Below are 23,815 nucleotides of genomic sequence, written 5' to 3' on the forward strand. Positions count from 1 at the left end.
TGGACGGCTCAGAGACAGTGGTGAGGACAGCCACGATGGATGGCTTAGAGACAGTGGTGAGGACAGCCACGATGGACGGCTTAGAGACAGTGTCTCTGAGGAAAAGACAGGAGGCGGAGCTAGAGGTGGAGGAGATGAAGATGCTGAGGTTCTCCTTGGGAGTGACCAGGTTGGACAGGATTAGAAATAAGACAATAAGAGGGACAGTGAAGGTTAGACGTTTTGGAGACAAGGTCAGAGAGACCAGACTTTGATGGTTTGGACATGTCCAGAGGAGAGACAGGGACTATATCGGTAGAAGGATGCTGAGGATGGAACTGCCAGGGAACAGGGCTAGAGGACGACCCAGGAGAAGAGACATGGACGTAGTGAGGGAGGACATGAGAGTGGCTGGTGTTGGGGAGGACGATGCAAAGGACAGGGTGAAGTGGGGAAAGTGATTCTTTGGGTGCATGTAGTACCTCTACTTCACTTGCTTTTAATGGGTTTTCGATTTATTACGATAAAGTCAATGTTTTCCAGCGCTTTCATCTTTTGACTTAAAGATGAAAGAAAACTGAACACGATCAGTGTTGGGGAAAAAGTCAGAACCAGAAACAAGAAACTTTAATTGCCTCGTTTGTGCATATGATCTGGAAAATATCAAACTATTATCGACTTACAAACACTAAAGACTGCTATGCAGATACTTATAAAAAAACGTACATGTTATGAGGATAATTCCCAATGCGTTTCAGCTTGTAGTTGAGCCTTTCCACCACTAGGTGGGGCACAATCACAGGAACAAAAACAAAGACAGGCAGCGGGATCTATTGATCCTCTTTCTATAGTTCCTAGCTGTAACTTGCGGTGATGCACCGAGACAAGACAAACACATTTATACTTACAGTTCGTTTAGAATTCAACTACAGGTACAGGGATGGTCTCATGTGGGGCCCAGGAGACACGAGGAGAACATGCAAACTCTACACAGGTCCTCAGGTGCACTATTAGTGCATTACTGTATCAATAATCACACCTTTATCAATAGTGAACAGGATTGAAATAATGCACCAATACAGAAAGTCCTTTCTCTAGATAGTATAGTACTGCAGTATTTCGTCTCACTTTCATACTGCAGGACATTAAATAGGGCTCAGGCAGATTCGAACATTAGCCAAGTTCACAAAGGCCTGAATTTCTCCGGATCCCACCTTTGATGACAAACGTCAACTCTCAAACGAATCCAGAAGGAAGAGAAACTGGTGCTTTCTTTTCCGAGCGGTTACCCAACCCTTCAGTTGTGACCTACGGAAGGCTGGAAAAAATATTCTTCAGTTCTCCTTGAAGGAGTCGAAATCCTCGTTTCCACTTCCTGCTCCTCCTCAATTGGACAGGAAGTCTATGGAAGCACGGACGGAGCGGTTGGACATGACATCGACAGCCGTGACTTTAATCTCAGTGTCTCCAAACTGCATTGTCGCTCTGATCTCTCGTCTCTCCTGGGCTCCGCCTCCCGCCCCCCCCACAGCCCCCCCTGCTGGTAAGGGCTCCGGTAGGTCTAAAGTTATCGTCCCACACTTCCTAACGCCAGGGTCGGAGATGTACGCGGCGTCGTGTGTCTTGCTGCAGTAGATGTTGATGATGATCTTCCTCTGGTCCAGACGAGCGGGCGTGTAGCTCCGCCTTATGACCTCACCCAGAGCCACCGATTGGTCGACGGAGACAAAGCGGTCCAGGATGTCGGTGCACCACTCGCGGCCTTCCTTGATGAGCAGTTTGTCACGAGGGTGGCGCCCCTCCACAAACCGGTTCAGCACGCCAACAGCATAGGTCAGCGGGCATCGACGCACTCTGACCTGTGAGAGCGCGGCGGTCAGAGACGGGGGTCAAGGAGCCGCTCCGGGACAAAGGAGAATTCGCGAGCACTCACCACAGTCGGGTCGAGCCCGAAGAGCACGGCGCCCTTCAGTATGGTCAAGCCGACGTCGTGGGGGATGATGATGCGGCACGTCCGTCCCAGCGCTCTCTGAACGGCCTTCTGCAGCATGGGAGACTCTGCGAAACCGCCAACCAGGAAGAGGAAGCGGACGGGCCGCACATCTGGCTTAGCCACGAGCGCCTCTGTCAGGAGAGAAGAATGAAGGAAGAGGTTTAGAACCATTTTAATTTCATACGTCTGAAAGGTTCTTTTTCTTCCTGATGTTGCAGGAAGATCTATTCTACAACTAGCACAAGTACTTCAAGTAGAAAATCTGCTTACTAAGTATAAGAGAAGTGTTGTGATCATCAGTATCAGTATTACGCGTTTTCAGGGGATCAATCATATAATTTGTTCCTGTGTACAAAACAATGTTTTTGTACAAAACAATGTTTTGTACACAGGAACACATAAAACACATAAAAACACATAAAACATTGAAGTACAGTATGTAATACTCATACACATACAAATATGCACGTATCTATAATTAAAATAATAAAAACTGGCAATAATAATGGAGCAAAACAATGTTTGTTTATTTATTTTTTTCCACATTTTCAGAACCATTTCCATATACAAGGACCTGAACAAATGGTTCTGAATACTGTAGCTACATGCTGAGGCAGTAGCTCAGGTATGGGCAAACCCAGGCCCGGGGGCCATATGCGGCCCGTTGGTCTTTTTAATCCGGCCCGCCAAACTTGTCCAAATTATATCATTAAATTAAATTTTATTATAATTAAAGCTCATTCATTTGACCTTTTCCCTGTAATGCTACCTGCATTACAGGGAAAAGCATTAAAGGATTTGCTATAGCTTTCATGTGTCATTTATATTAGCTCACACAAACACTCCATCCATCTGTTCTTGGTCCGGCCCCTCTGTCAAATTTTAGAACCTATTGTGGCCCGCGAGTCAAAAGGTTTGCCCACCCCTGCAGTAGCTGGTGGCCAGAACAGCCCGTGTGATTGGCTGGTAAACACAGTGCTAAGTTAGCCACGTAAGCTAATTGAAGTTAAAACGGCACACAGAGTCTCTCTCGCTGGTTAACTCCATGTTACAGCGAGTGACTCGACACTATTCTTTGCCTCAGTCTTAACGTGTTGCTGCTGAAAGCTCAAAAATAGATGGCAACGGTCAACAAAGTGTGTGTGTGTGTGTGTGTGTGTGTGGGGGGGGGGGGGGGGGGTCAAAACAGAGTTAAAAAGTATGTGACTATAATAAACACGACTTCAAATAAACGCTCTAATAAATCTATGTGAACGTATGTAGTGTGTCCTGTTTGTGTTTTACTTATTGCTGGTGTGTGTGTGTGTGTGTGTGTGTGTGTGTGTGTGTGTGTGTAAAGAGGCTGCGTACACACGCCATCGTTTGTATATTTCAAACCCAGCACTCTGTAAATAGTTACTTTGAGCGATTCTCACCGATGTGCTTGACGATATTTACGATGGTGGGCTGGAAGAGTTCATTCATGGCTTCCTGCGTCAGCCGCAGCATCCCCTGGGAAGACCACTTCACGATGTTCATGCTGACAGACGAAACACACAGGAGAGCGTTTGAGTCTTCCCCCCCCCCCTCTCTCTCTCTCTCTCTCTCTCTCCCTCCAGCCCACACCCACTTGCTCCTCCTCAGGGCGGCCTCCACGCTCTGCCCCCTGTGTCTCTTGTAGTAGTCGATGAAAGAGAAGGGCAGGGAGATGTTGAGGCCGTTGGTCCTGCCCGGCGCCGCCGTCCGTTTCCTCGCTTCAAACGCGATGGTGAGATCCACCCATGCCGCCGGCCGCTTCGCCTTGAAGCTCTGGATGAAGTCCTCGCCGAAGATCTGGCACAGCATAGCTTCGAAGGCCAGGTCTACGCCGACGGCACCGTGCGGTCCACCTGGAGGAGAAAGCGCGGCGCGTGAGACGACGGGGACCGTCTCTTCACGTCGGAGGCGGAGCCTTTGGGGACGGGTTGTACCTGAAGCCTTGTGGAGCTCTTTGAGCGTTCCCTGCGGCTGCTCGATCTGATGGACTGTCAGGTCAACCGTTCCTCCTCCACAGTCGGCAACTATATACCTGTCGCCTGACCAAAGAGGGCACGGCGTTAATACCCGCAACGCCGTCGTGCGGGCGGAGATACTCGACGGTGTTAGCGGGTGATCGGGGATTGGAAGCCACTGTACATTGTTGTGTATTACTAGCTGCTGGGTATTTATACGTTTACAATGTATCTGTATGTGAATAGCTTCTAAATAGTGTATTATGTGTTAGTTGTGTATCGGTAGGTCAGTTGTATGTATTTATGTTAGGTGTGTATTCTTATTTGCATTTATATATTGTGTATATATGTGACATATTGAATGTATACTGATATGTGTTACAGAGCATTAAGTTATACAGAATTTACTTTGGTATAAATACATTATCTATCTATCTATCTATCTATCTATCCATCCATCCATCCATCCATCCATCCATCCATCCATCCATCCATCTATCTATCTATCTATCTGTCTCTCTCTCTCTCTCTATCTATCTATCTATCTATCTATCTATCTATCTATCTCTCTCTCTCTCTCTCTCTCTCTCTCTCTCTCTATCTATCTATCTATCTATCTATCTATCTATCTATCCATCCATCCATCCATCCATCCCTCTCTCTCTTTCTCTCTCTATCTATCTATCTATCTGAGTAGATAGTGACCAAAGTTCTTGCTCTTGTGGGTTCTGTCTTTCTCTGCTACTCCTGTAAAGTGCTTTGAGATAACTTTCTGTTGTGATCTGGCGCTACAGAAATTAAACTGAATTGCATTGAATCTGTTTCTGCTGCTCTCCGTCTGCAAGTGTGTGTCTGTGCTACGTTCAGTGATAAAAGTTCTGCGAACCACACCCTAAACACGAGTCCAGTATGTGTGCACGGAACCATGTGGGAAAGGATGAGAGAAAGAGAATGAAAATAAAGGATAACGTTGGGTTTCTTCTCCTTCGGTTGAGGCCAGGCAGTCCTAAGGGATGTGCGCTTCCTGTATGCAGATGGGAAAGGGAGCAGAAAGGTCAAGCAGGGGTGTGTTTTTCTTTACTTCTGAAATATTCCTGAAGAGGAAATATGGTGAATGCAGAAGGAGGCGATGATATGCACGAAGGAAAAAGGACAAAGGGAACGTAGAGAACGTGGTACGTTTGCTTCCCCGAGTCGGTCTGGCGAGCTTCAACGTCGGAGTCACACAAATGTCCGACGTCTGTCCGGCTCTCTGAAGCACATTCTCACCGTCTTACCAGTCTGCAGCTCTGACCACAGCTCTCCGGTTCCGCTCTCCACCAGGAAGGTCCTGCTGTGTCTGGATCGCCTCAGCTGCTCCCTTGCTGCAACCGACACACAAAGCTCAACACACGAGCCCACAAACGGTCTCTGTACCGTCTTCTTTGTGATATTTGCATGTGAGCTCTGTTGTTAAATCAGTTTATGGATTCTTCTTAAGGTAAAACCTGAATTAATTTGGCTTGATTTGACTGAGAAAACAAATGAACTGAATTAGGAGTGAATTCACTGGGAGAACCTAAAGAACCCATGCAGAGGAAAAATAAATACATATTATTATTTTCAATGGAGTGAAATTAAATTGTTCTGCTGAAGGTGGTACAGTCTCACATGTAAGAATATAAGTAGGAGTTAGTCACAATAAAACTATTATTATAAACCAAATTGAGAAGTAAAGATTTACAAACAAATAGAAAAGAGATTTACACAAAACACAAATGAATAATACAGCAAAAGATAAACAAGCTAATCAAATACTGTATCCATAAACTAAACCGACAAACGGCCAAACTCAAGCTCAGGGAACGAATTGGCCCTTTCACAAACCACACGTCCTTAAATGTTTCCACATCATTCACTGCTCTGTAAGATTTTTTTTGTCAATTGTAATACTTGTTTAAAGGTCTCATATTATGAAAAACTCACGTTTCCCATGTTTCTACACTATTCTGGTGATTTTGGGTCCTTATCAACCCAAAAACGGGGAAATAAACCATCCAGTCAATCCTTGGTAGTTTGTGTACGTCTGTAATCACCTCCTGAAACACGTCTGGAGGAAATCGTGCTCCTTCTAACGACAATGGAGGCACAAAACATGGCCTACTCGGGCTCAATGTCCCCCTGCCTTGCCCGGTACATGGTTGAAGCTCTCCCGAAGGTGGGAGTTAAAACAGACCCTCACGATACGTTTGGGCCTGCCAGGTCCATCTGGAGTCGACTCACCACCAGGTGGCGATCGGTTGACAGCTCCGCCCCTCTCTTCACACGAGTGTCCAAGTCCGGCCGCAAGTCCGGCGATACGACTATAAAGTCGATCATCGAACTGCGGCCTCGGGTGTCCTGGTGCCAAGTGCACATATGGACACCCTTATGCTTGAACATGGTGTTTGTTATGGACAATCTGTGACGAGCACAGATGTCCAACAACAAAACACCACTCGGATTCCGATCGGGGGGGCCATTCCTCCCAATCACACCCCTCCAGGTCTCACTGTCATTACCAACATGGGCGTAGAAGTCCCCCAACAGAACGAGGGAATCCCCAGAAGGAGCACTCTCCAGTACCCCCTCCAGGGACTCCAAAAAGGGTGGATACTCTGGACTGCTGTTTGGACCATAGGCACAAACAACAGTCAGGATCCTTCCCCGCCAGAGAGGTGACGTTCCACGTCCCTAGAGCTGGTTTCTGGAGCCGAGGGTCGGCCCGCCAAGGTCCCCGCCTTCGGCCGCCGCCCAGCTCACATCGCACCCGACCCCTCTGGTCCCTCCTATGGGTGGTGAGCCCACGGGAGGAAGGTCCCACGTAGCTTCTTCGGGCTGTGCCCGACCGGGCTCCATGGGCGAAGGCCAGGGGCTCGCCATCGTGACCCACCCCAGACCTGGCTCCAGGAGGGGGCCCCGGTGAGCCGCGTCCAGGCGAGGGAAACTCAGGACCAAGTATTTTGCTCATCATGAAGGGTATGTGAGCTACCATCTGTCTGGCCCCTCCCCTAGAACCTGTTTGTCATGGCGGATCCTACCAGGGACATAAAGCCCCCGACAACTGAGCTCCTAGGGTCATTGGGACACGCAAACCCGTCCACCACAATAAGGTGGAAGCTCAGGGAGGGAGTGTGCTAAAAACGTCCCTCATGGTTACCATGGTAGCGCTGCTGCGCGTGTTCTCGCTACGAACGTACTTTTGCTTCCGGGTTTAGAGCGTTTCTGACGGAGCTGTTTGAGACAGGAATGAGGGACGCTGTCCTGCAGCATCTGTTAGAGACAGAAATGAGGGACGCTGTCCTGCAGCATCTGTTTGAGACAGGAATGAGGGACGCTGTCCTGCAGCATCTGTTTGAGACAGGAATGAGGGACGCTGTCCTGCAGCATCTGTTTGAGACAGGAATGAGGGACGCTGTCCTGCAGCATCTGTGTGAGACAGAAATGAGGGACGCTGTCCTGCAGCATCTGTTTGAGACAGAAATGAGGGACGCTGTCCTGCAGCATCTGTTTGAGACAGAAATGAGGGACGCTGTCCTGCAGCATCTGTTTGAGACAGAAAAGACGGACGCTGTCCTGCAGCAGCTGTTTGCTATTTGGACCAAAGACTGTCACAGATATTTCTTAGAAGTGTCTGAGAACTGAGTTAACTTGTGGAGAACGGGTAGAATATGTCCCCTTTAAATCATTTTTACCATATGATGAGACTTTTTTTCTATTCATGTATAAAAAAGAAAAAGGAAGGAAGAAAGAAAGGGAAACATGATTGATGAATGAATAATAAACAAAATGGATGACATCATTTTGACCGGTTTTTTTATGACCCTGGTGGATGCAAGATGTAAATATATCTGCACGTACGAGCATGTGTTCTTCTACGGTGTCGATGAATGAAATGAAAGTCTGGAAGCCATTTCCGACTTTTAAAACAGCAGAAAGTGTGTGTGTGTGTGTGTGTGCGCGCGCGTGTGCGTGTGTTAATGATGACTCCCTGGGTACTCTCGTTGGCGAAGAAATGAGGTAGAAGAAAAGCTAAACATAGTGAAAACCATGACTGTAACGCCAAGTGTGGTTGTGTGTCTGCGCTAAGAGTTCTTGAAATACACAAAAAGCAGAAAGTGATCCAATGGTGGAGAGAGAAAACGAATGAGATCATAGTCTGGCTGCACCTTGTTCCAATTAAAATGGACCCTGGGTTCAGTGTGGGTTTGCGTGCGTATGTGTGTGTCATTGACTGTATGTGTGTGTGGGGGGGGGGGGGGGGGATCTTGGACGGCATGTTCACTGAATTATGCATCTCCTCTGACCGAAGCCTGGAATCGCTCTTTGTTCCTTTGCTCAGCAGCATTTTTCTGTAGCTGTTGCAAAGACAAACGCTTTCAGTGCGGACTAGATAAAAAGATGATACACGTTATAGCTTTTTGAATGTGCTGTTCATTGCTCAGTGTCTTTATATGAAGAGAAAAGAACAAAAGAACACAACGTTTTTGTCCGGTGTGTGTGTGTGTGTGCGTGTACTTGAATGAATGACGACGGCATTCTACTGTTCACATTTGCAATAAAGGAATATGTAGACCCCGAGAGCCCAATGAAACATTTATAATGCAACTGGTGATTTCATTTCATGTCACTTTTATCAATTTTGTCAGACGGCTTAAGGACAGCCCCGCCGTCACTCCTCAGGAAATCCCGGAGGGAATTCCTACAAATTTGGCAAGTCAGATTAGATTTTATTTTGAGAAACCGCTCCTGTGTCCCATTATTATATCTCGGAAACATCTGGAGGCAATTTAGACACATGTGGCCCTAACGTCGACCGACACTCGAGGATGAAAGCCTGTAAAAGGTGCAAGGAGAACTCAAGGGCGCCGTTGTCCACTCTGAGGACGACCGTTACCTCCAGATGTTCACTCTGCAGCCACATGGAGGCATTTTCCTCTCCATGTACCCAGAAATCCTTTGACTCAGCTTGTTCCATCCATCCAGTCTCAGTAGGGATTTTCAGACTCCCCTCTCCCCAGACACCTCTTCCAGCTCCTCTGGGAGAATCCAGAGGAGTTCCCAGGCCAGCCGGGGGACATAAGCTTTCCTGGGTCTTCCCCGAGGCCTCCTTCCAGTGGGATGTGCCCTGAACACCTCCCCAGGGAGGCGTCCAGGAGGCAGCTGACTCCTCTCGATGTGGAGGAGCAGCGGCTCGACTCCGAGTTCCTCCCCGGTGACTGAGCTCCTCACCCTGTCTCTGAGGGTGTGTCCAGCCGCCCTGCAGAGGGAACTCATTTCTACCGCTTGTATCTGTGATCTAGTCCTTTCGGTCGTGACCCAAAGCTCACGACCAGAGGTGAGAGGAGGAACGTAGATTGACCGGTAAACCGAGAACTCCTCCACTTGAGCAAAGACTCCCCGCCGTCCTGGAGAGCCACAGCCTCGGATCTGGAGGTGCTGATTCTCATCCCATTCGCTTCACGCTCAGCTCCAAACCGCCCCTGTACACGCTAAAGGTCCAGGCTCGGTGAGACCAACAGGACGACATCAGAGATGAGATCCTTTGGTCATCAACCTGGACCCCCTCTGGCCCCTGGCTGCACCTATAAATTATGTCCGTAAAAGATTATGAATAGAACCGGTGAATTCAGGGTTATAATAGTTTTGGATTTTTAATTATAGTTTTGTGAACGGACAATACCGTTTTAGTTAGTTTTCGTTTTCTCTTTTAATTCTAGTTTTTATTTAGTTCTAGTTAACGAAAATGTTTTTTCAATTTTAGTTTTCGTTTTTTCGTTAGTTTTCGTTAACTATAATAACCCTGCCGGTGATCAAAGGCGTCCAACATGCGCCTGGAGCAGGTTTGACTTACTGCCGGTACTTCGATTGTACAGGGACCAGACAGCCAGTCCAGAGGCACTGTCCCTGCCTTCCATTGATATGACAGAGTCCTTGCACATCCAGAGATGTAATCGTATGTTCCTGGTAACATTTCCAACATTTCCTGAAAATGTTATCAAGATCCATCTGTAACCTTCTGAGAAATAAAAACGTCACAGCCCATTTCTGTCTGTAAGAAAACAATTAAAATGCTACTATTAACTATATATGACTGAATTAATGGCTATATGTAAGTGCACGAGATCAGGATCCTCTGCTATATATTTGCTATGTCTGCATTATTGTCAGTATTTTGTTTATATATATATATATCAGTATTTTTTGTTTTGTGTTTTGTTTACATGCTCCCGCTTTTTTTGTGGGAAAATGGGCCCCCTATTAAAAGCTTTAAATAGCTTCCTTGGGGTCACCCCTTTTTGCACATCCACCCGCCCCAAGGTAAATATACTGTACATATGTACCGTATTTTTTGGATTATACGTCGCTCCGGATTGTAGGTCGCACCAGCCAAAAAATGCATAATTAAGAAGAAAAAAACATATATAGGTCGCACTGGAGGATAAGTCGCATTTTTGGGGAAAATTTATTTGATAAAATCCAACACCAAACAACATATAGCACAAAGAACATGCTAACACGTTTACCAAAATATCAGGTTTTACTCCGAATCACGAAATCCAAGGAAATCTTCATCCTCGGTGTCACTTTTGAACAACTCCCCCAACTCGGCAGGTAGACAAGACGCCGCTTCCTCTTCTACGTCGCTTACATCAGACTCGTCGTCAGTTGCAGTTCCAATTATTCCAGCCTTTCTGAATCCCGACAGGATGGTTGCGGTTGTCACTGAAGCCCATGCTTTGTCGATCCATTCAATGACTTCCAGGAAAGTTGCATGGCGCATTCTCCCGGTTGCCGTGAAGCTGTGCTCTCCATCCGTCATCCACTGCTCCCACAGGTTACGCAAAACTGACTTGAAGCTCCTATTCACGGAGATAAAGTGGCTGGAGTATTTTGGTTAAGCCTCCAGGGATGATGGCAGGTATGGAGTTGAAAACTTTTAATTTATTTTTTAACTGTGGTGTGATGTGCGCTCTCATGCTATCCATCACAAGCAGAGCTTTGCGTGCTCTAAAGAAGCCATCCGGTCGCTTATTGTAGCACTTTGTAAGCCACAAGTTCATCATTTCTTGATCAATCCACCCTTTCTCGTTCACGGCGACTTCAACTGAGGAGCATTGGATTTTTGGCATGGTTTTTCGTTTGAAAATGACCATCGGTGGCAGTTTTGATCCGTCTCCACAACATGCCAGCACCACTGTGAAGTGTGATCTCTCATGACCAGTTGTAACGATATTCACACTTTTTTGCCCTTTCTCTGCAACACTTCGGCCCATGGGGATGTCAAAAGTGAGGGGGACCTCGTCCATGTTAATAATATGATCCGGTGTCACGTTGTGATCACTTACATGCTTTTCAATGAACGCGCGGAAACTGTCAACCTTGGCTTGGAAGTCCGCTGGCAGTTTTTGGGACAGTGTCGTCCTTGCTCTGATAGAGAGGCGTTTGCGTTGCATGAAGCGGTAACACCAAGAAGGTCCTCCCGCAAAGCCGTTTATATTCACCTCCTTGGCAACCACCTGGGCGTGGAGACGCAACTGCACCGTTGACAAACCTCTCCCAGCAGCACGTTGTTCAAGCACCCATGCGTGAACTCGTTCCTCCAACTGCGGCCACCTAGCTTGTCGCCCGCGATTAGCTTTCTTTGTTTTCTTCATTTCAGTAAGCATAACCTCCGCTTTTCGCCAGTCCCTTACAAGTTTTTCGCTCACTCCAAACTTTCTTTCTGCTGCTCGATTGCCGTTTTCGGCTCCATATTGTGACAGATAACTCTGTGACCCGTCAGAATCTGTCGCGGTTTCTGGAGGTTCAGAGTTCCCTGTAACACCTGTTATAGAAATGTGTAGGCTACTGTCTCTGCGCTCACAGATTTTGTAAAAAAAAGCATATATAAGTCGCTCCGATTTATAAGTCGCACCCCCAACCAAACTATGAAAAAAACCGCGACTTATAATCTGGAAAATACGGTATATGTAAATATATGCATAAGTGTATCGATGCTAGATATGTTGATGCTGAATTTGAATTCACCCACAAACACACATGTTCTCTCTCTTTTTCTTCACTACCTTGTCTGAAGCTGGAGTCAAAGGGCCGGGTCCCATCCATATCCGGGCCATTTGTGAATGGCTGCAAGCTCAGATCAATCACCTGGTGGAGGCGGAGCTTGCGGCAGTAAATGGACGCAGCTTCAGGTTCCAAAGCGATGAGGAGCTGCTCAGGACAGTCAGAGGACACCAATCCAGCCTGGAGCAGCGAAGATAGCGACGATACACAAAGACATTTTTTTTTTATCCATGGAAATAACTGGAAATTATTAACATTTATAGAAACAAATAGTTCTAAACAAACGCTGGTGATGTATAGGGAACGAAGTTGTGTGGCTAGATGGATGCGTGTGTGCGGATCTGCTTGTGTGTGTGTGGTGGGTGGGGATCTGGAGTCCTCTTCCTGTGTTTGTACGCCGGCCTTCCTCATTGTTCACTTCACTCCCAGCAGGAAACACGCACACACACCCTGGTAGGCCTCGAACCGGGCGTTGGTGCAACCTGCATGCACGTTTAGGTAAGTATGTGAAATGTATGTGTTGGATTATTTATGTGTGTAAACAGTTGTGAGTGTGTGTGTGTGTGTCTGCATTCACACAGACTTATCTCTCATCTGCCATTCAGTTAATTGTAAGACACTTTCATCTGATGGCGACTAAACGTTTAAAGGTCCCAGTTCCAAAGCACTTATATGGAATATCTGAGCCAGTCTTTGGTCAAAACATCAAACAGATGCTGCAGGACAGCGTCCCTCTTTTCTGTCTCAAACAGATGCTGCAGGACAGCGTCCCTCTTTTCTGTCTCAAACAGATGCTGCAGGACAGCGTCCCTCATTTCTGTCTCAAACAGATGCTGCAGGACAGCATCCCTCATTCCTGTCTCAAACAGATGCTGCAGGACAGCGTCCCTCATTTCTGTCTCAAACAGATGCTGCAGGACAGCGTCCCTCATTTCTGTCTCAAACAGATGCTGCAGGACAGCGTCCCTCATTCCTGTCTCAAACAGATGCTGCAGGACAGCGTCCCTCGTTTCTGTCTCAAACAGATGCTGCAGGACAGCGTCCCTCATTTCTGTCTCAAACAGATGCTGCAGGACAGCGTCCCTCATTTCTGTCTCAAACAGATGCTGCAGGACAGCGTCCCTCATTTCTGTCTCAAACAGATGCTGCAGGACAGCGTCCCTCATTTCTGTCTCAAACAGATGCTGCAGGACAGCATCCCTCATTCCTGTCTCAAACAGATGCTGCAGGACAGCGTCCCTCGTTTCTGTCTCAAACAGATGCTGCAGGACAGCGTCCCTCATTTCTGTCTAAAACCGATGCTGCAGGACATCGTCCCTCATTTCTGTCTCTAACAGATGCTGCAGGACAGCGTCCCTCTTTTCTGTCTCAAACAGATGCTGCAGGACAGCGTCCCTCATTCCTGTCTGCGCATGCACGCTACCATGGTAACCCGCGAGGTGAATTTTTTTAGCACACACTAAAACGTTCCTGCAAATCTTCGCCAAAAGTAAACTTTATCTACTCTGTGCCCCCGATGTGATGTCACAACGGGGGAGAGTTCTGCCAGACATGTTTCAATACTTGATTACGCAACTACACAAAGTACGCAGGATTGACTGGATGGTTTAATTAAGCAGTTTTTGGGTTGGTAATGACCCGAAACCACCAAAATATCATTGAAGAAAAGTGAAAAGTGATGTCCCCTTTAATACAATTTTTGCAAATGGTATTTTTTTGCAAGTTAATGACTTTTTAATTTTATGATTTTAGAACATATCATCATTCACATTTGTGTTGCAAAAGCAAAAAAACAAAAATTCAGAGTCAAAAAAGTCGAAAAAAGCGGCTAAATTAAAGTGGCTTGCGACAAATATAGATTCAATGAACACACAGAAAAAGTTTAACTTGTGTGAGAAATGACGGGACACAAAAGTCTAACAGTATTTAATCTCTCCACATATTTGCATGTCAGTAGCTCCACCCCAACCCAACAGAACCACCGGTCAGACAGATGGCCGTCCACCATGAGCCTAGGTTCTGTCCAAGGTTTCTGCCTGTTCAAGGGAAGTTTTTTCCTTGCCTCCTTTGCCAAAAAGCTTGCTCTTTTGGGTCAAGTTGGGTTCTGTCTTTCCCTGCTACTCCTGTAAAGTGCTTTGAGATAACTTCCTGTTGTGATCTGGCGCTAGAGAAATAAACCTGAATTGAATTGAATTGAATTACAGAAAATGAATGAATGAATGCCTTTACCTTGATTTCAGCTATCAATTCTTTGCAGATTCGTATGAATGAGCTCAACTATGAGAACACACCATTACACATCAGACAATTTGATCAACCTTTCAAGCAAAGCACGTTTGGTTCTCAGAGCACAGCGCATGTACGCTTCAGCAAAGTGTTCAGTCGCAGCAGAGCTCAATATGTTTGTGTCCTACCAAGTATGCGGCCTCTCGCATGAACTGTTTGGCAGGTTGTCTCCACACGGCAGGGACAGTGATGACCCATCTGATCTCCTCTCCCTCCAATACAGAAGACGACTGGTCCTTTACCTCCTAAAACAGGATTAGTGGCACAACTCCTTCGGTGAAATACACAAGACGACACTCGAGCATTTATCAAGAAAATAAATGACGTAACAAAAAATATTTTTTACATGCAAGAACTGGAAAAGGAATTGCACTTAGAAGTACATTAAAAATATGCTGAAATACCTTTAGGGCATGTTCCCTGAAGAATCGCAAGGCGTGTGCAAACACCTCTATGGCCCTGACCCGCCGCCCACTGACTGCCCCCAGCTCTGTCTCCATGGTTAGGTCCTGCAGCGAACACAGACACACGATTCCATCAGCGACCTGTTATACTAGCGAGGGGTGGAGAGTTTAGAGTTTAAAAAAAATGAACATGCAGAAGCAAAGGCCAAATCAGAGCCTTATTTGGAATCCATCGGAATGGTTAAAATGTCAAAACATCAAGTGTAAACCATTTTAATCCTGATTACATCACTGTAAGGATCACAGGAAGAAGAATAAAACATCTCCTACACTTGTGCTGTGGATCTTCATCTTGAATTTATCAAAGTAGAGCCAGTGCCGGGCCTCCTCTGGGTCCAGGTCATGATAGAAGTCTCGCGCTGCAAAACCAAAACTATGGAACCGCAAATCAGGAGTCAGCAGCAGACAGGTCGGGCTCTTCTGATTGGCTACCCCAGGGTCGCCGCCCTCCCAGCGCCTACGTGGGTTAGAGGAGAACAATTAAAGGATAGAACAATTAAACAATTAAACCGAAGACAATAAATTCTTACTTCATCATGTGTATGGCGTCTGAGTCGTGCGTGAAGCTGAACGCGTAGCCGCTGGAGGTCGTCCCGAAGTCTATCGCAACGACCACTGAGAACGGACAAGCCATTCTGGGTCTGACATCGGCCCGCTGAGGAAGGAAACCCAGAGGAGAAGGTTTATCTGATACCGCCTGGGGCCTCATGCGCTTAGCGCTGATGAGCATTAGCATCACAATCACAAGGTGAATAAGCTAACGGGAAGAAGGCTTGAGCCTCAGGAGTTCTTACATTTCAGGAAAATAAAAAACAGTGAAAACCGTAGAATCTTCAGGTTGGGCGGTAAGCAGGTAGAAAAAAAAAGTAGAAATAAATAAATAAAATAATAATAATAAAAATAAAAAAAATAAAAAAAAAATCTTCAGGTTCTAGCAGGTAGAAAAAAAAAAGTAGACGAAAAAATAAATAACTAAAAAAAAAAAAAAAAAAAAAAGAATCTTGGGATTGAATCCAACAACAGACTGTTCACCACCACAGATTGAAGTCTTACTAGTGAAGTATTTATATCAGAGTGACGCTGAATGGTTAAGAGCTGTTATGAGCCACTGATGGCCGGGAGACGTGGACGTCGGTTTCCTGGTTGGGCACGAGAAACGTTACGGCTGTGTAGGAATGTCTGTGGGAAACGAATGCGCTTACTGGTGAGGGCGAGGGGGTGAGAGGGGCGACTGTTCCAGGGTCCGATCGATCATCACCTGGAAATAAAGGGAGCAGATGAAGTCTTGGAGTGATATGCAGCCACTGAAAAACGTTCCACCGACTCGCATTGACGTAAAACTCATGAAATGTGAGAATACTTTTGATGAAGTGGAATGAATGGAATCCCACTGGAATCTGATGTACCGTATTGGCCCGAATATAACACGATGTTTTTTGCATTGAAATTAGGCTGAAAAAGTCGGGTCGTGTTATATTCGGGGTCTAGACATTATACCCATTCTGAACACTAGATGGCGCCAGATATCGTTACAACTAATGGTGAACTGAACACCCCAGGCCAAAGCGAACGCCTGTCATTATTTTATTGCGATGTTTTTCCTTATTCATATGTGGTGAGATGTGTCTGTGTGGATGTGTGTGTGTGTGTGTGTGTGTGCGCGCGTCCAGCTGGGGCGTGTCCCGCCGGAGCGAGCGAGTGTGTGTGAGAGATAAAGAGAGAGAGTGAGCGAGCAGCAACAGAGAGAACTAGGAGACAAAGATATGCGAGCGATAGGAGGAAACGGAGTTTTGTTTAACAGCGCAAGTAAAATAAAGCAGCTTCAGTGATTCAGCACGTCTGGCCGGCGTCCATCTTGTGTTGCTGCGCTTCAGCCTTCATCCCCAGCGTGAAGTCTGGAAGTTAACCCCGGAGGCGCTGGAGAACAACGATCTCCCCAGTTAGACTTCACTTCGATGGTTCATGCAGTTATTGCAATTTTGTTGTTTTATCACAGTAGATTGGTTTATTTACATTTTAAAAACCAGAAGCCATTCATTTACAAATGTGATTGCGCTTTAGTTCACATATTTAAATGTTCAGATATTAAGATGTGAGACAGTTTTTGCATGATTTGAATGTGGCAAAATAACACGCTTTTTCTCTCGAATATATTGTTATAATCATTTGTTTCAGATGTACCGTAATTATTTTCTGTATAAAAATTGAAATTGGTGTTCAAAAAGTATTTTCTCAAACTCGAGTCTTGAAAAAGAGGGGGTCGTATTATATCCGGGGTCGTGTTATATTCGGGCCAATACGGTAAGCAATATTTGGACGTGGGAGAGGAAGATGGCGAGTTCAGTGTGTTCATACGCCAAAAAGATGAAGAGGGAGACGGGAGTCACCACGTTGTGCTTCACCTGGTATCTGAAGGCTGCTGCGGTCAGGCTGCATCGTGTCAGCCTGTTTTTACGGGAGCCAGGGTCTGCAGAGAAACACAATAACACTGATGTGATCACGAACAGTTAATGTCCTTCGCATCGTCCTCCCCGGTCCCGGCCACTCTCATGTCCTCCCTCACTACGTCCATGTCTCTTCTCCTGGGTCGTCCTCTAGTCCTGTCCTTTGCATCGTCCTCCCCGGTCCCGGCCACTCTCATGTCCTCCCTCACTACGTCCATGTCTCTTCTCCTGGGTCGTCCTCTAGTCCTGTCCTTTGCATCGTCCTCTCCAACACCAGCCACTCTCATGTCCTCCCTCACTACGTCCATGTCTCTGCTCCTGGGTCGTCCTCTAGTCCTGTCCTTTGCATTGTCCCCCCCGGCCACTCTCATGTCCTCCCTCACTACGTCCATGTCTCTTCTCCTGGGTCGTCCTCTAGTCCTGTCCTTTGCATCGTCCTCTCCAACACCAGCCACTCTCATGTCCTCCCTCACTACGTCCATGTCTCTTCTCCTGGGTCGTCCTCTAGCCCCGTCCTTTGCATCGTCCTCCCCAACACCAGCCACTCTCATGTCCTCCCTCACTACGTCCATGTCTCTTCTCCTGGGTTGTCCTCTAGTCCTGTTCCCTGGTAGTTCCATCCTCAGCATCCTTCTACCGATATGGTCCCTGTCTCTTCTCTGGACATGTCCAAACCATCAAAGTCTCTGACCTTGTCTCCAATGTCAAATTCTATAAACATCCGTCAATAATCAATGCAAGTAAAGATATATTGAGGAACAAGTTTTAAAGCGACATTGACTGCAATGTTAACGAAAATTGATCCAGAAATTGATCCAGAATCCAGGATCTCTTCTGGATCATCAACAGAAATGTAATCAACTATTCCTGGTAAGGTCTCCAACATTTTCTGAAAGTTTCATCGAGATCCATCCATATCATTTTCAGTTATCTTGCTAACAGACAAACAAACAAACCGTTCGCTCATTCCCGACCGCCTTCCCGCCTGTTGATGGTGACGTCCACAAATTCCTCAAAGTTTTTTGTTGACAAATGATTCTCTCAAACCTTTGGAGTATTCTCTCAAACCTTTGGAGTATTCTCTCAAACCTTTGGAGTATTTGCTCACACAGATTGTGACCGGGGTGAGTCTCGAGATTATTCCAGAACTTTCAGTCCTGTCCGAATGTTTTTGAGATGTGACATAAAGTCGGGATAAGCATATATTTATAAAACTCAAGATCTTTGTACATCTTTGCAGTTTTAAAAGACAATGATTGTCAAAAGGGACTCATTTTATTTGATCTACTTGATGCTATTAACAGCGCAGGGGAAACGTAGTCTTTCAGCTGATTCACGCATTCCGGATGAGACGGCTGTTTCTATGTCTATTCCCTGTCCTCTAGTCTGGAATGTACTCGGTGTGTTTTGGTTTAACTGCTTTGCATATGATTACGTGATTGTAACGCAGCGCTGCTCCTGATCGAATCAGTCTGTGAGCCGAGAGCAAACCAAGACGAACACAAAGAAACAAAGATGTGTTTGTTTAAAACTAGTTCCGGGAATGTGTGGGGGGGGGGGGCGAGAACGTGAGAGAGAGACCCGGAGTTTGTCCGACATTCTTCCTTTTTGCACATGCACGCTACACCTGAGTGCATTTACTCAAGCCTGTTCCTGAAACCTCTGAACAGAATTCGTTCGCGTGTGTTTGGCCGTCTTTTCCAGTGTCTTTCCTGATGAAACCAGAGAAGACGTCTTTCTCCATGCTCCATCTCTCCCCCCCCCCCCCATGGCTTCGGTCTCATAGTGCAGTGGAACATCTGCACCCCTTCTGCTCCTCTGACCCCCCCCCCCCCCCCCCTCTCTGTCAGACACTCAAGCACGGCATCAGCAGAACCATCAACTGTAACTCCCCCGAAATATTTCATTGTGCAACATACATGAATTAGCGCTATTAAAACAGCGGATAGAATATGCATGAACAAAATGTTAACCACACACACAACACACACACACACACATATACTGGCAAGACAGGCATAGGTAATACTCATAATCATGCTTCTCTATCTCTGAGTTAATATTTGTTACAATTATAAAATGCAAGTTTAGGCAAAACTTCCAAGATGCAGACAATAAACTGTTAATAAAAAGTGTTTTTCACCTGAAGAACCGCGACTCAGTGCTTTTTCTTTTTCTTCTTCTTGTGTGTCGCTGCAACAATACGACCTTGTCCTTCTTTGCCTCTGCAAAAATGAATCCCAATGTCTGAAATTTGGCCGTCCGAACTGTGTAGTTGCTTCCAGGGAAAGAGATGGAGAGGAGAAGAACAAGAGGAAACTGCCCGGATACAAATCCAGCGACCTCTTGTTTAAAGGTAATACTTTCCAGCTGACTTGCCGGCGGGTTCCCCCCAACTCTGGATTTCCACAACCGAAGAAAGTTCACAAAGAGATTTAATGGAATAGAAAAAAAGTTGCTGTTTGGTCTTCTTTTCAGAAAATGCCTATTTCTGGAGAGGATTTGTGTTTCTGCTGTTTCTAGCCTCTCCTCCGCTCTGCAGAGGAAAGCCAGAGGAAAGTGGTGACACTCTGCAGTGGGTGGGCAATGGGGGAATGCTGGGGGATTTACCTCGCAGTGTGTGTGTGTGTGTGTGTGTGTGTGACTATGGGTGGAGTATTCCTAACCAGGCGGTGTATCCTACATACGTTATCACGCTCTCTCACTTCCCTCACAGTCTTCCGTATATCCTTCCTCCGGTTAATTATTTCTTATCATCTTGAACTTATAATCATTTCTTTGCCAGCGTTTTCGCTTTCTTTGAATGTTTTTCTAACTTTGACTCTTTCCACTTCTGTGCCTTCACTAGCGTTACTCGTTATTATTGTTTTACTCTTTCTAAACATGTACATTATGTTAACTTACTTAACTAAGCAAAGAAGAAAACAATTATCTTCATTATACTACTGGTGTTCTTTTGCGACAGAATAGGAAAACTAGTCATTTGTGCCAGAGATTTCAGTGCAGATGAAAGAAATATTTCAATGTTTTCTTGCTGTCTTTCCCATTCCTCTGATTTTTTTGGGAAATGGAGAAACAGACAGCAGCTGCTTTGTTTAGCATGAAGTCCACGTCGCTAGCATTAGCATTTAGTTTTTGTCTGCTCCTGCTCTGTCTCGCTATCACTTCCCTATCCATCTCCTTGACTCGTCTCCGACCTGCCATTCTCTCTCTCTCTCTCTCTCTCTCTCTCTCTTCTCTCTCTCTCTCAACCCAGCCGGCCAGACAGATGGCCGTCCACCATGAGCCTAGGTTCTGTCCAAGGTTTCTGCCCGTTAAAGGGAAGTTTTTCCTTGCCTCCGTTGCTCTTGTGGGTCAAGTTGGGTTCTGTGTTTCCCTGCAGGTCTTTCCCTGCTAATCCTGTAAAGTGCCTTGAGATGACTTTATGTTGTGATCTGGCACTATATAAATAAAACTGAATTGAAGAGGCTACAAAATGTGACTACAGAACAACGAAAACAATGAAGTTTATAGGAAAAACAAATTTAAAAAGAAAAACAACAAAACTAGTCATTAAGTTTACATTTTTTTAATGAGAAAACTTTATACGAAACAGATCCATAAAGGCTGCAAACGTCACTGGCCCTGAACCCGTTCGGTTTCCAGATGTGACAAAGTTTAAATATCTTGGATGGTCAAAAGGCTAAAGAACAGAGGGTTCAAAAGGCAGCATTCATGATGGCGTGGGGGACTGAACAATATGCATTCAAAATGTTCGGCACTTTATCAACATACGAGATCCTGAAATCTTGAGAAGATGAAATGTACATTCTACAGGAACGGGAAAACATTCCAATTATAAAATCACAGCAATTATTCTTTTCCCAAATGCTTACCAAGTGCTCTAAAGATTATGTCACAATTATTTATTTATTTATTATTATTATTATTATTATTATTGTTGTTGTTGTTATTATGCTGACATAACATTTTAAGCAAATTTTCTCAAACAGATCTTTCTGTTATATTTGAAATGTTGTTTTTAGGTCAATTTTGAGTTTCGGTGATTTTCTATTCTATTTTTATTCACACTTTAAACCCAATTTTTCTGGGTTTGCGGAGCCGTTTCTTACTCTTTTATTCAACATGTTTTCTCATGCCGACTGTGTGTGGAGTTGTACGTCTGGATCTTTCCTGCAGGGATCTGATTTCTCCGCAGCTGTGATTGAAAGCATACATTAACCATTAGTCCTTGCACACACACACACACACACGCACACACGCACACACACACACACACACACACACACACACACCAGCAGTCCCTACTCCCAATGCCAGAGGAAATGAGACCTCTTGAATGTAAAAGAAAAGGCCTCTGGTATATACACACACATCCACTACACACTCCATCTCCCTGTCAGATTTCAAATTCGGGTGGCTGTGTGTGTGTGTGTGTGTGTGTGTGTGTGTGTGTGTATCTGGAAACTATTACCTGGCATCTCTCCAGCTGCCAGAGAGGTCTCATATTGCTCAGAAAGGCCCTCTTTCTCTTTGTTTCTTCTGTTTTGTCTCAGGTTTATAAAGAATTATTCTCTTCTTCTACTTAAATGTTATATTTAATCCCTTTCTCATATTCCTTTGCTCCACTGATTATTCAGGCGGCTAATATTAATAGCTGGGTGACAGCATTTCAACAGCTTTCACACAAACTCTTGACTTTCCTTGTATCGGGGTGTTTGCCTGAAGCCTCTCGTTGGTGACTTCGCTCTACATTCAACCTTCTAATAGCCACCAGGGAGGTTAAAGGTCAAGCTCTTCCATCAGTTCAGAAACGTCGATCCCGAGTCGAGGTTTAGGTGCAGACGCACCGTTTCTCCTTGGAGGTACAGACGCAGGAAGTCCAGCACAGGAAGTGATGGGTCAGGTGACAGGAAGGAACCCATGCGCGGCATTCCTCTCAAGAATTCCACATTATCTCTGGGATCCTAGAAGTACCCGAGAGACGGAGACACACCCACAACGCAACACACGCACTTAAACACACGCACAATGTATTTTTTAATCCAGTTCCTTGAAATAGACGTGAACATCATCCACTGAATGAGAACACGTCACCCCAACAGAGCGTCAGTTTATTCATCTCTTTGTTGTTGAGGCTGTTGTTGTAAAGATTTATGTCTTTTTTTAAGAGTGAGTATCTCCGCCCCTCGGGACCGACCCTGGTCGGTTTGAAGATGGATGGACGGATGATTCAAAGCATTTTTATTCCATCCTGAGATTATTGGCGTCATTGCGCTGTGTGTGTGTGTGTGCCGCACGTCCAGCTCTCCCTCTGTCTCCCGCATGAGTCGAAGACGAAGAGCGGAGTAGATACATTTATTTTTTGCGGTAATGTTCCGGTGAAAATTGGCAAAAATGTTTTATTGTGTGCTACATCATGTACATGTACATCCACTAACCTTGCATTAGTATTATAGGGTATTAAACGGTAACATTTATACTATACAATCCCTCCTACATATTTCAAGCAGCCGAGGGGCCCCGAGTCTGAGCAGGGAAGTGAAAACGTGAAAAACACACAAGGGACCAATCAGAAGGAACTGAAGTATCTGACCCACTGCTTTTGTTAAGAAGAAATATGTTGTGTAAAATGAGTCCATACCCGCCAAAGCCCCTGCTGGAATTTAATATACTGCAGGTCTGGATGTTAGTAGTGCTTCAGATTACTATGGGATATAGAATTAGTGCAGAAAATGATGCATACTTTACCTTTGTATGCACGCCAATTTACCACTTCCTGTTAAAGGGTGTGTCGTATCGTGTCCAGTGTGTGTGTGTGTGCGTGTTTGAGGTAGGTTCTGTTCCCTGGACCACACACACACACACACAATAATAATAAAAAAGATGTCGTTGAATGGGGGGGGGGGGGGGGGGAGAGAGGCTCACTGGAAGGAATTATATATGATTTATGATTCAATAGCAGGGACAGCGGGCGAATGTAGCGCAGGGGGCGTGAATCCTGTAGCGTCAATGGGGAGAGGGAAAGAGGAAGAAAAGCATTCGAATGCTCGCAACGAAGCTGCTTGCTAAAACCAGGCGTTGAACTATTACAGCTTGATCGCAAGAAAAATGGCCGTACTTGCAGCCTGTTGTGAATCTGTCATTGTGGATAAATCGACTGTACATGAATACATATAGATTTGAGCTGTGTGGAACATCTGGCATTCCTAAGCGCTGATTTAATGTCACTGTCTCCATCTCAGCACATGCACAGCGATGGAGCTCGGATCCAGCTGGGAAATCAATTTACAACCTGAAAATCTGTCACAGTGATTACCTTCAGCGGGAAAGATCTAACTTTGGGAATGCTTAAAGAAACAGGTCCTTCCCTGTTAAATATTCACACACACACACACACACAATGGAATTACATTAAAGATTTGACAAGCATATATTATGTATTTTTAAACGTTCCAGATGCATTTAAATGCCCAAAATGTGGCACATTAGCCAAATTCACCATAAAGGACCACTTATCAAAACTGCTTCTTCATCGATAGACATAACATGAACAGAAAAGCAGCGGAGAAGCACATTTAAGGTACCGGTAGG

General features: G+C 45.5%; 1 protein-coding gene across 1 annotated transcript; it reads right to left on the minus strand.

Annotated features, from left to right (window-relative positions):
* Positions 1-1,364: 1,364 nt before the first annotated feature.
* hspa12b (heat shock protein 12B) lies at positions 1,365-17,349 on the minus strand. Its single transcript, XM_068756169.1, has 13 exons — positions 17,283-17,349; positions 15,980-16,035; positions 15,308-15,432; positions 15,048-15,234; positions 14,718-14,822; positions 14,442-14,558; positions 12,030-12,207; positions 5,220-5,306; positions 3,922-4,026; positions 3,582-3,840; positions 3,388-3,491; positions 1,913-2,103; positions 1,365-1,838 (listed from the first exon to the last, which is right to left on the minus strand). Exons 1-13 carry the CDS (start codon positions 17,347-17,349, stop codon positions 1,365-1,367), a joined length of 2,055 nt encoding a protein of 684 aa, XP_068612270.1.
* Positions 17,350-23,815: the final 6,466 nt, after the last annotated feature.

The sequence above is a fragment of the Brachionichthys hirsutus genome, chromosome 23 (genome assembly GCF_040956055.1).
Source record: "Brachionichthys hirsutus isolate HB-005 chromosome 23, CSIRO-AGI_Bhir_v1, whole genome shotgun sequence".
NCBI classification, from domain to species: Eukaryota; Metazoa; Chordata; class Actinopteri; order Lophiiformes; family Brachionichthyidae; genus Brachionichthys; species Brachionichthys hirsutus.